Source organism: Falco naumanni, chromosome 5 (genome assembly GCF_017639655.2).
Source record: "Falco naumanni isolate bFalNau1 chromosome 5, bFalNau1.pat, whole genome shotgun sequence".
NCBI lineage: Eukaryota > Metazoa > Chordata > Aves > Falconiformes > Falconidae > Falco > Falco naumanni.
This window is the reverse complement of record NC_054058.1, coordinates 45,319,209-45,336,423: the sequence shown is the minus strand read 5'-3', so window position 1 is coordinate 45,336,423 and position 17,215 is coordinate 45,319,209. Positions and strand designations below refer to the sequence as shown.

Here is a 17,215-nt window from a genome sequence, read left to right as displayed (position 1 = left end):
CTCTGAACTCTTTCCTCCTGGATACCATGCTGCGAAACAGGTACTATTAAGAGTACACCTGGAGGCCAAGGAAGATCCTGCACTGCTAAAAAGGAATTAGCATCAGTGAAACACTGAAAAACTTGCTTTTCATTGGGAGGGTAAAAGAAGCACTATCATTGCTCTATCTGTTCACGGAATTATTTCTTGGGAGATGGCATTTTCTTGTTTGTAAATCAGGTGTTTCTCTAATGGAAATAAGCAAGCAGATCTTACCCTGCGTTCATTTTTTCCTCTTCATCTACCTGGAAGATGAGTTAAGCATGGAGACAGCAAAGAGAATTGACTGACTTAAGTTGAAGGCCACATTTCTAGAAGAAGTATGCCCTTAGATTGCTCTTTCAAATCTCTCCTCAAAACTTGATTCACTCAGGAAGACCACCGGTGTCTTAGCATATATCAGCAGAAACAACCATCCATGAGACTTATGGGCTTCATCTCTCAGTACATGTTTTGTGTCTTGTTCATTTGTTTATATCACGAGTATCCCATTCCAGGTTTCTTCTTCACTGTCTTACGAAAGTATGGACTGTGCTGCAAAATAATACTAGGGAAGGTTAATACAGTAAAACTGATTACATGTTGGGATCAATGAAATGATATAATAGAAGTCTGAATGACTGGCTTTTTAGGACTGGTCTGATTCCATCTCAGCCAGCCACACCACTCTGGACCAGGTTAACTGATACAGTACAAGAATTTCCAATAAGAAGCAGCATAGCAGAAGGATGAGAAGAACAGGTTTTAATGAGAGAAAGGAGAAATACAGCAATACAGCTGATACAAAAAAGTACACAATATAACACAAGTGTCTATTAAATTAGCAGAGAACTTGAGAAACAGGAAGAAAGTTTCAGATGGTTGAAGAAAGAGGCTTGCTCAAAAAGATACAATCTTAAGTCTTCATAGATATATATATACATTCTTGGCAGTATAGGAAACGTACAGTTCTTACATAGAAAATATTGACTGTCTGAAGTGGTAGTATCAATTCCTGAAGAATATTTGCATATGGTACATTATGAAGAATACACACAGGCAATTTAGCATTCAAAAAAATCTCCAAGGATAACATTACGGACCCCTCTTAGTAGACAGGCTTCTCCTTCTAACAGCAGCAATTGGATCTGTTCAGTATTCCATATGAAAACAAACCAATCAACCTGGAAACAGTAAAGAATAAGCAAGACCTTTTGTACTGCACAAAAAATTATGCACCAGTTAGGCAGCAAGATTCAATACATAAGAATAAATACTCCTGCCTCACTAAGCATCCCCTTGCCATTCAAGTAGAAATTATTTCCCTTCTTTCCCAGTCACCTCTAAGCTTTCTTTCCTGGGGATATGAATTAGATGAGTCATACCTCAGTGAGAAGTGGTCAACAGCTGTTAACCTTAAAACCAATACAGGGAAAGTTCACAGGAAGAGGTGTGCCTCAGCCACAGCTCCTGACATCAGCAGAATACAGTCTTTGTTCTGATAATAAAGTCCAAGCATTATGAGGGGGCCACAAAGCTTCAGATAAAAGAAGCCAGTCTGTACTGCTGCCACTATTTTGGCACTTCTGAAGTGTACAAAGAAAGTCTGTTTCTTAGGAATCATCCAGTTAGACAAGTAGAAGACATCTCCTGCACAGCACCTAAGTTCACTTTCCAGGTTAAAGATCGACCTGCTACCAGTGTCCTCAAGTGACGCATTATTCTCTTCCTAAAGCCTCACTTACCTAGCTATTTATGTGATGCTAAAAGGGATTTTGCTGATAGTTGCCCCATGGTTGCATGGCATACAGGCCTCTGAAAGATGATAGGAAGGTGCAGCTGGAAGCACATGACACACAGAAAACATTCTTTCTTCAGTCATCACTTATTTAGACAAGAGTAACCAGTGTTCATTACTAAAGTGCTTGTACTAAGGAGCCAGCAAAATATACTGCAGAAACTAACTACTGCCAGGATTGCTTAAAATTAATTTCATCTTCAGGATGAAAGAGGAATTAAAAATAAACTTCTGTCTAAAAGATCAAACAAAGTGCTGATACACCATTTACGTGTCCCTGTAAAAGCATTCCCTATTCCATTCAATCATTACTAATTGAAGGATGGATAAGCCACATCTATGCCACCTAGGCAGCTGTCAGGCGTAGAGGATGAGGAGAAAAAGCAATACACGCAGCAGTGAGGCAGAATTTTACTACAGATGCCGAAGAAACAATAGCAAACAAAAAGACTTTGAAAGCGATTAGCATTACAATTAAGCAAACTACTTCTGAAACGAGGGAAACACAGCCAAAAATGTAAAGAAATGCCTTCAATATAATCCTGGTGGTGCACATCATCAAATAAGTAAAAAAAGACTTCATAGCCATGGGAAAAACTAAGGAGGTAAAGTGGGAAAGTAAGAAAAAAAGAAACAAACGGGTTTGGGAAAATATCACAGGCAAAAACCCCTGTCACACAGAAAGGGCAGAACCCAGGAATGTATTCCTGCTACTGCCTACATCCAACCCAGAGCTTCAGCCAGCCACCAGGCTTCATACCTGCTTTAAAGACTTCCTGATCTAAACCTGCTTGAGGCCCATCTAATCAATTGTGTTTAAAGCAGCATCAGCAACTGGCAGGGTAAGTGCAGAAGAGGCTCCTGGTGGAGCCAAACCACATGGGTTTTCAGTACAGTCAGGAAAGACTGTCATCATACAGAGCTTAAAGGAAGAGATATGGAGATTGATTTACATACAGCTTGATACACCAACACAGCAGGACTGAGTCTTTCTGTGGAAATGAAATGTAGATAAAATAGAGGGGTTTTTAAGAGCGGCTGAAGACTACCAGTTTGATGAATGTTTCCTGTCTCCACACTGAAGAGAAATTGGTGGATCCTTCCCAGTGTCTGCAAACTTCAGAGCGTATCACATGTGATTTCCCTCTGTAGCCCTGCCAAGGTTTTTTGCTGCAGTTTGCTCTTTTCAACATTTCCTCTTATATTTTAGCTCTCATTTATTAACCAATTAAACAGCAGCTTATCAAGATTCTTTTCTTCCTTTCCCTCTGGCTTGCTCAGCAATCTATGGTGCCCTTAGGCCCCGTTTTGGGAAGTACTGAGACGTAGCAGGCAGAAAATGTTGAGGAACACGTATTTGTTTACATGTTTAAGGCAAGGCAGATGGGTGTACAGGCACTCACAGCAGCTCCAGTGGAAAGCCTTGATAAGAGAAAACAAGGTTAAATAGCTTTTCTAATTCAGGGTGTAAAATCAGCATGCATTTTAAATACCTCCACACAGCCTACTTGGTTGAACAGAATTCAGTTCTTTTGCCATTAGATAACAAAAATTAAGTTTTTGTTTATCTTTTAAGTAAGCAACTGGAACGTCTGCTGTGAGAAAGATACAATCTCTGTGCTAGACAAACCACTAAATGGGATACCTGGCAATACACATGTACAATATGAAGAGAGAGTGTGTGTGTGTGTGTATATATATATATAATACCTCATACAAACCCCTCAAATTAAGTTAAGAAACAATCCGTTAACACTGCTCAATAAAAATTCAAAATGGTTCAATTCAGAGGAGATTTAGCAGCAATTATGTTCTGAAAACACATGGTCTTTGACAGCGGGAAAGACTGAAGCACAACTGCTAGATCCCAGAGCTTCCAGAGCTCAAGGTGAGGCAGCTGTGGAGCCAAAGCACATTGGTGTAGCAGCTGGAGAGCTCGTTTTAAGCCTGTCCTGCAGGAAGAAGCAAGCTTGTTTAGAGGAACACAGGCTCAGCCATAACTGTGCCACCCTCCTCTTGGAAAGAACAAGTAAAGCTCATGTAATGAGGAACATGTGTTCAAGGATCAGTCTTGCTAAGGAGACGTTACTATCTCATTATCACTATCAGATCATTAAGGAGGGAGATTTCTGGAAGTGAATGTTCTGAAGTCCAGGAAGGAACAGGAGGGCCAGGTTGAAATGTAGGTCAAAGCTCCCTGGAAGGAAAGTCATAACAGACAAGTTACCAGCCCTAAGAATCCTTCTGTTTATGAGTTTATGACTGGGAATGCACAGCAGCGCTTTGGTGTGGATTCCCTCTAGCCTGCCATTTCATAAAGTTCAGAGAACATGTTCAGAAATGAAGGGGAAAAGTGGCTAAGTTCCTAAAGAGCTGGGAGCAGAATGCTGCAGAAGGGCTGAAGATTGCTAAGAGTGAAGAGAGAGACCACCAGAGGGAAGAACGAACCTAGCAAGAACTGGAGCTTTGAAAGATACCAGCAGAGTCATCAAGCGTAGCTCAGCACCCCCATAGTCAAACCACCTCAGTACAACTCTTCCCAGAGGTGGTCAGACCAGAAGAGCTTCTCCACCCCGTGTGCCCAGGCCTTGTCTTCTGCAGTATGGCCACGAATGTTTAAGCTTTCATTGGAGGTCTACTACCTGGTGCATTATAGCATAGTAACCTAGGTGAGAAACAAGCAAAAAATCCCATCCACAATTAGTTTGTGTGGCCTGTGAAGAGGAAAGCTGAGAAGGAAAAAGTTTATGAGTGGGACTGCATGTGGCATGGGTGCTGCAACAGAGCATGACAGAGACAATAAACCCAAAAGGTTTCCCTCAGCACTGTTCCGTGATCTCTACAAGCTTTGCAGACCTTGGGCGTACAGGTGCATGCAAACTGTCTGTAAGCACTCATGTTAGGACATTAAAAACTGTGTCATACTGAGCAGTGCTGGAACAGACAGCATGAACTTGTTTAAATTTGACCAGCTGTGGCTTTGGATGAAAGATCTGAAGGACAATCCATAGGTTTTTGGCTTTTATCCCGTAATACATTTAAAGCCTATTATTAATACTATTTTAGAAACACAGATATCAAACATTATAAAGAGCCCTCATTTATGGTGCTTCTATTGAGATCAAATGCATGACTGTGTTAGTAATGACTACTGAAGATATTCAGGAATGACTTTTTTTGTTTATTTAGGACCTCTTTTTAATAGCACAAAGTAATGGAATGCATTGCTCACTCTCTATTTGGAAATTTGAGATTATTTTCTGTTCTTGTCCATAAATATTAAGACAAGCACAAATCAAGGCAACTAATGACACCTATTTTGGGACCTTGTACTGGAATCACAGTTATTTCTAAAACAAAACTGGTGTACACACCAAAAATGTGGTATAAATTTGAGCTGCTATGTTATTATTTCTGTTTTGACTGCAGTACTCCCCGTTTTGGTGTCCACCTTCTGGTTCAGTTCTCAAATTCAGTATACACATCTAGGTCTAGACATTCCAATGCTGAAGATGCAGAAGAATCAAGCTGTGTCACAAACACACCCAAGAAGAATTTGTGTATTATTTCAAAATCTGGACCTCTTAAGAGTGGTGGTAAAGGGAAAACCATAGGTGTCAGAGGACCAGAAGGGTGAAAACAGTAAGCAGAAAAAACCATGCATTGTAACTTCAGTTTTACTGGCAGTATAATAAAGTTTAGAAACTCTGTGGAGTAAAACAGAGCAGGTCTTGGGCAGCCTAAGCCTGAAGAACAAAAACCCATGGAGTCAAAATGAGTAAGGAAAATGATGAGTGGCATCATCCTCGGTCAACAGAAAATAGGGAGATGAAGGAAGCAACATACGGAGTTGAGTTTATCCCACTTCACTGCAGACACTAATGATGTAATTCATGTAAATATTAATTCAAACTGATGTAAATTTGAGCTATGGCATTCCTCCTCAGCACCCAGGCAGGTATTCCCTCCTGCTTCCCTGAAATGCTACTAGAACTCTTTCAACCACATGATGAATTAGTTGAGGGAGCCCGGTGAAAGTTAAAGCAGTGGTGCATTTTCAGCCAGATCCACGTCCTAAATCACTGAGTGGTTACAAAAGCCAGCCTAAAGGAGGGACCGAGATTGCATGGCTGTGGCATGGCCATCGCAGCCTGGATCTGGATTGGTTTAAGCTGCTATAGAAACTGCATCCCCTAAAGCAGACTGTCTATGAAGCCTTTAAGATTTAAAGGTGAGAAGGTATAAAGGTCAAAATATGCTGATCATATGAAAGTATTCAAGTCTTGGTCCTATTAAACCCTTTTAAAATAAGCCTTTTGTAACAGAAGCAAACTCTTTTTCCTCATCTACTAAATTATAGTCACCTCTTCAGAATCCTATTCGATTCAGAAAGTGTAACATGGGCTAACAGAACATCACCGAGTCAAGTTTTATTCTGACAAACCTTGAGAGACGGCAGCGTGAAAGGTGAGGCAGACTATCGAGAACAGTTACGTACTGATCTGTAGCTCAAACTACACTGCTCTACCCATCTACAAAGCAAAGTTCACGGTAGGTAGCTTTCACCCCTACCTGTGAACATGTCTTATTATCACAGTTACAGTACCATTACCACTTCTCTGTTTACTGCACAAATTTCCAAGTCAAATAAATCAAAGTGTACTTTTTGGCATTTAAAATTCAAGGTGGTAAAATAAAAACACATACACGAGGGAATTAAATATCATGAGAATATGAATAAAGCACACCTCCAGGCACCTTAAAAATTACCCACAGAAGCCTTCAGTTTAATCTCTGATGTCTATATATCCACTGCCACATTTCTTGTGCAATAATACATTTTTTGATACATGCTTATTCATCAGAGACCAAGAACACTGCTGAAAAGTCAAGCTGAAATTTAAACAAGTGTTGTTTGGCATCTTCAGTTTGTGTTAGACCAGGTGGCAGCTGCTGGAAGTTCATTTTGATTTAACAACTTTTTGTTTTGTTAGCAAAGAAAAACATTATCCAGCCAAATCCTGCTGATGACAGTGAATAAATATTTCTCCTCTCTCAGACCAAATATTTTCATTTGTCATCTGAACAGCTAAGGGTAAAAGATCTGAAAAGATTTTTTTTCCTATATGGACTTAAATATATTTGAATGGTTCAGTGTTTTATGGGAGGTGATTATTACTCCATACTCGGCACTGCTGAGGCTACGTCTGGAGTACTGCACCACACTTCGGTCATTATACTTGAAAAACTGGATAGATTTCTAAGGAAAGCAACTGAAAGGTGGAAAACATGACCTCTGCAGAAGGACTGAGAGAAGTGGGCTTGCTCTGTTCAAAAAAAGAAACTTAAAAACCATTACTGACAAATCGCCTCCTTTGTAAAACACTGTAATAAAGATAAGCACATAGCAGCATTGGGACTAGTAATGACTGACTAAGCATGAGACTGAAGAAAATTATGAAGAGAATTCCATCAGGACCTGTTAAAGCTGACAGCCACCACCACCACTAGCTCAAGGAGTCCCTAAGCCACAAATTGTTGGGGAGCAGCCTGGGGAGACATCACTACACGATCTGCCTTTCCTCACACTCTTCCCTCACCATCTGCTGTTAGTCTCTGCCACAGACAAGATCCCAGTGTAGCCTGACCCTTTCCACTGATGAAGCGCCTTTCTCACACTCTGCCTGCTTTTTCAGATGAGACAGTATGAAACCCTGTTAATTCTAAAAAATAGTTAGGTCTGGGAACAAGCCACTTGCATAGTAACAGCAGCCCTTCACTAAGTACTTTAAAGAACAGGGGCAGTTTAGTACACTTGACCCCTTGCTTCTTTTAAAAAAAAAGCAAGAAAAAAAGGGATAGACTACAAGATTACGAAGTTCAGTGTTGGCCAACAACTCTACAATCCACCATTTAGATACTTTTTTTACTACCAAAGAAATTATTAAGACAGTTGCAAATTCTGCACTTTAGATACACATAAAATCTCCAATACTGTAAACAGTCAGGTCACTCACAGATAGGTGTCCTCAGGACAAAGTCTGAAACCTCAGTAAAACCGGCTAGTCTGCCAGATTCCATCTTGTATTTAGAAAAATAAACGCAGGATTCAGTGATGTCTAGTAATCCTGTCGGGAGTAAAACTGTCCCATTACTGCAACTGATAGCAGAAGCCTTCACATTTGTGAATCTTGCTTATAGTTGACAGAACATTTGACTCTATTTGGAAGATGCTCAGTTATCTGTAATTCTCAAAATTTGCTTCCATTACACCACTGTTTCATTTGTCATGAAGACATACACTTAAAAAAGAGGACAAATATCTTATCACAGATCTTTGTCCCTATTTAAGCCTTTACCTAGATCTTTAGCTGTAAAGTCACATAAAAGATGTAGTGCTAGATTGCAATCCGACCTAAGAAGCAAGTATCTCCTTTGGAGTGCCTTCCAGGTAGGACAGGAGAAGAAATTACTTAACTCTATATAATTACTTGCTTCTTTACAACTTCACAGAGCTGCTAATTGGCACAGAGCTGCTAATTGGAAATAGAATAGGGAAAATGCATTTAGTGTTAGCCCTGCTCTTCACAAATAATTTTTGCTGCTGGTATCCTTCGGCATAACCCATTATTTAGTATGGATTTCCTGATTAACATGTTTCAAAAAGTTACAAAGCTCTAAGAAGCAAATGTTTTGTTTTCACAAAAATCCCTATCTAGGGTAATGAGCCAAAGAACACAGGACAGCACTCAGATCTTGACATGCTCAATATATTCACGCAACCCTTTAGTGCCAATTCACACTTCAGTGTGTTCACATATATGTAATTTTAAATGCAACAATTAATTATGATTGCCAATAAATCAGTCAGGTTCTTGACGGAATCTATAGCATGTATGCTCAGTCCTTTCAAATGGAATAATTATGAGGAAACCTGGATTATAACAGATTATTTACATGTAAATGGAACCTGATTATCAAATTAAGGAAAGTCATGCTTTGTGTGCTTTACACTGTTAGCCATATTTTTTCTGCAGGGGGAATATTAAAAAAAAAAATCAAAATAAATGACCTGATGGCTGTTATATATAGATGTGATGGGAGGCAGAGAAAGCAAGTGAGCCCAGATGTTCATGTGTGCAGCTTCTAAGACTGCACTAAGACAGACCGTGGAAAGCAGTTAAACTGCTTGTAGAAAACCTGTTTGTTCAAAGTAGGATCAGAACTTGCTCTGAAAAGTCATTCTTTGGTCAAACCCACGTCTAATGTCAAGGCTGTAATTTCACACTATACAATCTTTGCCAATAATGTAAATGTGAACAATCCTGAGTCTCATACCTGCAACACAGTATGTGCTGATACAGCTGTTTGGAGGTAAACACTGTAAACTGCATCATGCATAAGAACAGTGAAAAGTAGCCCCTAAAAGGAGTGGAATTTAGACCCAAGTGGACTTACGAGCTGGTTTATAACATGGCTGCAAAAACCTGTGTTGACACAGCTGATGGGTGAAGATGAACAACTAATGATGGATGGGGTTTCTTAGGCCAGTTTCATCACCAAGACCAGTGTATTATAAAACTAGGTCCCAAAGTCAGTCACCAAAGTAGATTCTCCAGCTCTTTTGCTAAGGACTGTAGCAAAGGAGTAAGAGATAGCAACTTTTATAAATGTGAGATCTGAAACCTGGTTTAGTAGCAATGCAAAGCACTCGGGTTACTACTGACTTAATCCAAAACTGTGAGGACAGAGATAATAAATATCCTAAATCTGATCATTTTTCCAGGTTGGTATCATAGCCATACACATTGTAAACCAAGATTTGTATCCCGTAGGAAAAATTCAGGACATCATTTCTGGGATACACAACATAAGATCACGAGATGCTGGTGGATGAGTTAGTGGAAAAATATTAATGGAACATACATTTAGGCAGTCAGAACAGTTAGCTAGGAACAAAAAGTATCTGGGCACTTTGTGAACTCAAGGATCTCAAGCCAAGGATGAGGAAGACTTCTTTTTCAGAAGCATGAACAGACTTGATAAAAAAAATAAATTGCTTACCACAGAGAAAATAAAACAGTGTTTCATCATTTTAGCCTAACCTTTACAGGTTACAGAAGAACATCCTTTACCACTTAGCTTCTAAATACACTACGAGAAGCATTTTTTTTTCTCTTTTCTTTTACAAGTTCCCCAAGACATCATCCATTGAGCTTCCAGTCACTTACACAAAATTAAGGGCACAGAACACCGTCTTACTGGTTAACAAAGAACGGCAAAACATTCTCTTCCCAAAATCTGTGTCTAAGGGAGAAGACAGGCATTATATTGTGAAAGAACAGTGTAAGTCACATACTCCCTTTGTCTTATCAATTGACATTTACCTCTTCATGGTCTGTAAAAAAATCCACATATTTAACAGCGTTCATACAAAATCACTAATATAAGAGACGTAGGTTGAAAAAAAGCACTTGTTTTCTGACATATGGTCAGAGTTCCACCCTAACCTGCTGACCTTCATTAGCTTCCCCACTTCTCATGACAGCATCCTCTGAACAACTTGCATCTAAAAACCCCTTTACTCTATAGAATCATCAAGAGACAACAAATACCCTAAGTAACTGATGAGGTGTTTTGTGACTGGAAATGTATTGAGGTGCAAGTAGAGTATTCCATACAAAGGCAGCTCTCTCGCCATTAGACATGAGACCTTTGCTTCATTCTCTGTCAGAGGGCAAAAGGAAGAGAAGGCAGTGGAACTATTGACCGGCTCCTCTGTGAGGTTAGCATCACTTTGCTGCTCCTCCTAACGCCACCACAGAGAAAAAAAACAACCCACATAACTTCATACCAAACATCCAGATTTCAGTGTCAACCAAGTTACAAGATACACCTTAGAAAATACACAATTCTTGTTCTCTCATGGGTTCTTAATCACACGGGTTACAGGTGTGATCTAAGGAAAAATGAAAGAACATTAGGGAAAAGCAAGTATGCTGTTTAAACAAAATATGTTGTTAAGTGCTCAGATAATTTTGCTTTAAGAAAATTACTTCAGGACATAAAAATGTACAATCAATTCTAATATCAAACCAAACATATTAAGGTTCAATTTACAAAAGGTTAACAAATAATTAATAGCTGTTTTAATAAATAGGTATTTACTTCTCAACGATTATCAATCCAACAGATAGCTTCTAGCTGTCTACAGTACTTTCTACCAACGTGCTTATAACCCTCCCTAACATATACTACACATTTCTCTAACAGGAATTACAACATCTAGAAATCATTTATTAACCCTTCATAAAATTCTAAGTAAACCTTAATCTGAAGCATGACTAACTTCATACTGTCAGCCCCATACACCAAGACACATCAAATACTAGCTCTTTCAAGTTTTTATTTAAAATTCTACATTTTAGTTGGGAGCCACATCACTAGCCACAGAATCACAAATGCCTACGGTGGCTTAGCCAACACACTGCAGACACAAGAAGTGAAATGAAAGTGGTGGGGGAATATCGCAGGGAACAGTTCAGGTTCTCCCAGAAGAAACATCCTGGCTTTTTTGTTGGAACAAACATTGATACCACGATAACGGAATCTGAGAACAAAAAATGTCTGTTGTAATTCAAGACATTGTTTTGCCTTCTTTTTAGAAACAAAAACCACAATACATTATAATATAAATAAATAAAACAGAAAACACAAAGGTAAATTCCAAACCCCACCACTAGGATCTTAAAAAGGGAACAGCCAACTATTTCTTGGATGCAGCCTAAACTTCTCTTACCTGCAAATTTTTGATATACTTAGAAGTCCTATTTAGTGTACCAGACTTAGGGAACAAGATGTATTATACTTAGGTCTCCTTTTTTTCCCGTGCAGTATTTTCATCTTCAAACCCCTACCTTAGCTTTTTGTGTCAAATTGCCTGCTGTTGGTTTAATAAAGTTCAGCTCAGACTTATACTTTTCCTTCATTTTCAGAGCCTCTATCTTCATTCTCACAGTCCTCCACAAGGACTTCATGCTCCTGTGTCTTCTCCTCCTCCCCCTCCTCCTCCTCCTCATCTCCAAAAGTCTCTTCTTGCATTGTAGTAAAAGCAAAAGACCTGGCAGCAACTTGTGCAGCCAGACCAGATGTGAAGTTTAAATCTGTTGATATGTGGAGCTGGGCCAGCCTATGCTTGATTTTTGAATGTAACACATCCTTAGAGGGAGACTGTGAAACCTTTACCCCATCCCTATTGCTCGGCTTGAGTTCTTCAATTTCCCCTTCACGCTGATAACACATTCTTTCTTCAGCCCCTGTAGAAATACCTTCAGCAGCAGCACCGTCTTTGTTTTTCTCCATCTCAGGATCTTCATACAAATATTCTGTCCTGCTTGTATCAGCAGTGTTCACTTTTGGATTAGAGTCGTCATCTTCAGATTTATCACAGCTTTGGCTGCAGTCCTGCTTTTCTGTATCTGAATTCATATGTGATTCCAAATTATTTAGTGGCTTCAGTGGTTCTACAGGAGACAAGGGTTTCACTGCAGCTTAAAAAGGGGGAAAAAATTAAATGATAACTAAAAGCAAACTGCTATATATAAATGATTTATTTGTGTTTGAAAAGATGCAAGATTGTCAAAATGGCTCAACCCCCGCCTCAAAACAACAGAAACAAAACCCACAAAACTTAAAATAACAGTGTTTTCTAATCACAAAGCTGAAGTGAAATGTGATATCTACGTGTTGTAACTACTTCTTAAAATCTGTGATGTAAAGAGGCAGCACATTTAAAACCAGCATCAAACACAGATGATGCATTCAATGTTAAAGTAAAAAACAAGTAAAACTACTGCACTGTATACAGATTTGAACTGTCTTCATTTTAAACAACAGTTTACCTAATCCAATAAAGACAAGCTGACACATGGAAAAGTCCTTATAGGCAATATCTGATCTCATACACCACAACATATAAATACAACACGTATTCATACAGTCAAGTAAGGTGTCCTCACAAATAAAGTGTGGTTTAATTTAGCCTCTCTTGAAGTTAGTAGCAGCAGCGAGTCCCATTGCCAGCAACGGGATGCTTGCCAGGAAGTCTCTCCTCCCAGTGTTAAGGGTTAGTACAACTCGTACAATCACTTCTTGAAGAACAGACGTCTTTCTTTTTAAGAAAACGATATAATGTCCATTTCCAAGTAACAGATTCCCTAAACTGCAGCAGCTCCTTTACAGTAGCAGCACGAACATAAATGAGAGCGGCAACAGCAGATTCCCAAGTAGCATTTCCCTTTCTAATTCCATTCTGACTTTACCCCTGTAAGCAGAGATGAAAATAACTCTGGGAAATACACAAACTTTTCACGGGAAACAAAATTTACGGTATTAGGATTTTTCCATTGCATCCTATTTCAGTAATATTTACTTTAGCTAGCTGAAGGCAGGTGCATCATTATGGCTGTCACATTAGATAATTATTGTCATTAGCACACTGAAAGACTTTGGCTTCGAATTTGTATTGTACTGTTTGTTTTAAAACCTTACAGACTGAAGGAGCACTGCACCAGACCCATCTCAGTTGTTAATGGGGTAGTTCTTCCCCCAACTTGTAAAAACCATGCTGCTGCTTATTTCTGCCCATTTGCTTGAAGCGGCAGGAATATGCACAGTAATCATTTGGAAGCAAACTTGTTGCCTACTTCCTCCAAAGAATACTTCCAAAGCCAAAATTTCTCAAAAAGTAGATACGTCAGATTGGTAGCTGGCCAATTTGCTGAGTTGACTAGTTAATAAGCAAGGTGGAATTCATCAATTCTTAGAGCATAGCTTTCCAAATCTGAGAAACATTTGTATAAGAACTGTTGTATGGACAAGGTGGGAGAAAGGCAAACTGCTGGGTACAATGCAGCCACTGACAGGATGAACTTTTTTGGGGGGAGAGATTAGGGGAAGGCCAGAAGCGATTTTGCACCAGAAGAAAGTTGTTCTACAGTGTTTAACAAATGAAAACAAAGCCACTAACAACTTCACAGACCTCTTCAAAAGCATCTCCATTTCACTGGCTCAACAGGATGCCAAAGGACCAAAACCAGAAGCTCACTTAACACTCCCATAAATTGCCTACTGCCCAGCCCGTAAGCAGTTATTGCCATGGTGCTGGGCCCGGGCAAATTTGCTTTAGTCTGGTGCTCTGCTAAGATAATGTTTTTCTTCTGGAATCCAACCTATTGTCATCTCCAGTTGACTTTATGCTGTGTTCTTCAGATGCATCAACTTGTTTGGAGCTGACCTCTTTTATGTCAAAACCATCACCAGCCCCTCCTTCAACAAACCAAAACCCATAACAAATCAGATTGGCTTGCTGGGTGCCTTGACTAACACATTTTAAAGTCTTTGAATATTTCAGGATCTTTTTTCACGATAATCACAATTTAGGAGAAGGCAGGGTTTCTGGAATATGACTGCTTTGTAAAAACAGTATTTAAGAGGATTATGGAAAAGTGTGGTATCACAGCCATCCATTGGGTTGGGCCAATAGAGACAAGAATATGAACCTTTGTGGGTTTAAATCTTCAAGATAAAGCAAGCCACAAATTGGAAAGCACAGCTCACAAAAATGTTTAAGGAATGACTCGTGCATATGGATAAATTAAAGTCTGCAGCTGTATGTCATAAACACATGACTTGTGTTTCTTCTGAAGAATGGAGAAAGTCCTTAAAAAACAGTAGAAGATCTTATGTCTGCTGTCCATATCAGTCTTTCAGATTAGACACACTGTCTCTGAGCCAAACAGAAACAATATTAATTACTTTCATGAACTGCCCTCATGTTTTCCAGTTTTGTATAGACGGAAGTAAGCAATGATTAGTCCTAGGCAGCTGGAGGAAATCACACTTTCCTCTCTCCCCGCCATTGAAACTCTAATGCTAAAACAATGTAATATCTATACATGGAAAGGAACCAACATGAGCCACAAAGGCTTTCAGGTGAACAGTTACTGATGACTACAGGAGTCAGCTGACTCTTTTCAGCTATGGCTGCAAATGGCCTGAGGACATACTGGTGTGGACAGGTATCAGCTGCTAACTTAGATAAGAGAACATCCTGTGCTTTCCTGACAAGAACTCTTTCTGCAGCAGTCACTAGGTCTGTCAACACTTAAACTGGGGGTAGGATTCCTTCCTTCCTTCCTTCCGCCCTTAACAGGGAGGAAAGGAAGAGTTGAAGAGGTTCATCCGAAGAGTTGTGAGTTGTTGCATCTAACGCCAGAAGAATAATACAGAAATCCTACTCTTGAGCAGACTATGATGCAATCTGATGTCTCACGGTTTTTTGACTCAGCTAGAAGTCAAAACCGATGGCCAAGCGACCTCTACCATAGTTGTAGCTAAATGGACAAGAAGAAAGCTGTGAAGAACAGATATTTTTGTGGGTTTGACGTCAAAAGAAAAGAAACAGTCTCATAAACAATATGGTCTGTTACTGTGTGTTCTCACTTAAGTACGGAAAGACGCTATCCACAGTCTTTTTTTCTGGTAGACACTGGCAGAGACAGAATCCTTGGATATGCTGCCAGACTTGAAGGTTGTTTTGCATAGCATAGAGCATGAAATTTCTTAGAGGGCTTTTCCTAACCTGTCTCTAAGAGGAAGGACTGAAAATGGGAAAAAGAAGGGAAAAAGGAAAAGACAAATTACTGCCAATTTTAAAGATAATAAACAGCTCAAGCAGTGAAAGGAATCAAGTTGCATCCAGTCTTATTGCTGGAACAGACAGACTGTCTCATTGAGGTAAGAGAAATTTTCATATTCCTGCCTTCAAGTGCAAGTGGATGGAGCAACCTAGCAGTCTGTAGATGGAGCAACCCAGCAGTCCTCACAGTTAGTAAAGGCTAGTTTGGAAGAACTCTTCTTGCAAGGTTTGTTGGGATTTTTTGGTTGTTTTTTTTTTTAAAAAAACATATCCTATATACTCACACCCATGGAATCAAAAGCCAGTCTTACTCTTTTGTAAGTCTTTAATATTTCAAAGTCTAGCTTTCCGCTTCAATGTATTTTTGTAAGACTGAGATGATTTCTAATGGTTTCTTTAAATTCTGAAAAGTAATCTATTTATGCACCCCAATTAAAATTCATATTTACTGGAAAGCCATGAAAGCCAGCCAGTTCAGTTTGTGTGGTTTATAGCCTGACAGTTCTCTTTGCACTGTCTTAATGTTTTGTGTGCTTAATATTTTAGCTCAATATTTTGTTTAAAGCCAAATTCCTGTTTCTCTGAGTTCTTTCCAATATATAGTAAAATAATTGCTACAAAGAGTATCAAGAGATGGAATAGCAATAAAGACCACACAGCTCTATCAATGACACTACTATAGCTAAGTACTGTCTGAATTCTAACATAGTCAGAAGCTGATGGCAAACAGACACCTACCCTTTCTTAGAAAGGAATTAGTTTTCAAAAGAATGCTTACCATGGTCACTGAATAGCAGCTGTTTCCATTTTTGTCTTTCTATTTCTGATGCTTTAAATCCCAGTACAGATTTCAGTTCTTGTAACACCCTCTTAGATTCCTGTCTCTCTCGTTCTTGTCTCTCTCTTTCTTCCTGGGAAAAGCAGTAAATATCTTCCCTTTTATATTCATTCTCCGTGTCTGAATAATCAACATATGCTTCCAATTCCTAAAGAAAGAAAGAAAAAAATCTTTGATTTTCACTGTCAGTGTAGACCATGTCCTACAATCTGATGCATGATCAATTGATCTCAACACAAGTCAATGACAGTATTAGGATGGAGCCCTCTTTTAGCAGAGTCAGTGGATCTGACATGGCTCTCATATTTGTATAGTTTTGGAGCAAGTACACTCACTGGAAAGTTAACATTATTGCAGTCACCTAAGATTTACTTTCATACACACCATGATCAAGTGATATACCTTGAAAATGAGAGTCCATTTCCTCATAATTACAAGTGGAGATAAGCAATGCTGATACAGGTTTCTAATTTACACAATAAGAAATTCTTCCTCCTTGCTAATTTAACTTAGGTAAATCTTTATTAAGAGGATGCTGATAATAACAAACTCCTCCTCTGATTTTAACTATATTGGCTTACAAGCATGAAAAAAACAGAGCTGCATTTATGTTATAACAGACAGACAGAAAAGTTATTAGTCCCAGTTCTTTGATATGGAAAAAAAATCTAGAAAGAATATTTGTGGGGTAGGCTTGGGAGAAGGCCAGGGAGGGACAGAGCAGAGCACAGCTGTTCCAATCTGCTTTCAGAGTGCATCTGCCACTCAGTTCTGAGATGGAGGATCTTCAAGACAGCCCAACCATCACACACAAGTTCCCTAAAAAGCTGTTCAGTGTCAGTCTGCTTTAGGTATCTAAAAA

At 39.2% G+C, this 17,215-nt stretch overlaps 1 protein-coding gene across 6 annotated transcripts in view; it reads right to left on the bottom strand.

Annotated features, from left to right (window-relative positions):
- Window positions 1–768: 768 nt before the first annotated feature.
- VEZT (vezatin, adherens junctions transmembrane protein) overlaps window positions 769–17,215 on the bottom strand; it is a 67,882-nt gene continuing 51,435 nt past the window's right edge. For 4 of the 6 annotated variants that reach the window (XM_040595135.1, XM_040595133.1, XM_040595134.1 and 1 more), the window contains exons 11-12: window positions 16,294–16,501; window positions 769–12,366 (exon numbers count right to left, since the gene is read on the bottom strand). In XM_040595135.1, coding sequence (XP_040451069.1) covers window positions 11,789–12,366; window positions 16,294–16,501 — 786 coding nt within the window. In that variant the 3' untranslated portion in view covers window positions 769–11,788. Of the gene's footprint in view, window positions 12,367–12,408; window positions 13,140–16,293; window positions 16,502–17,215 lie in introns of those variants that run through there. The other 2 variants (XM_040595137.1, XM_040595138.1) reach the window with 1 other exon arrangement.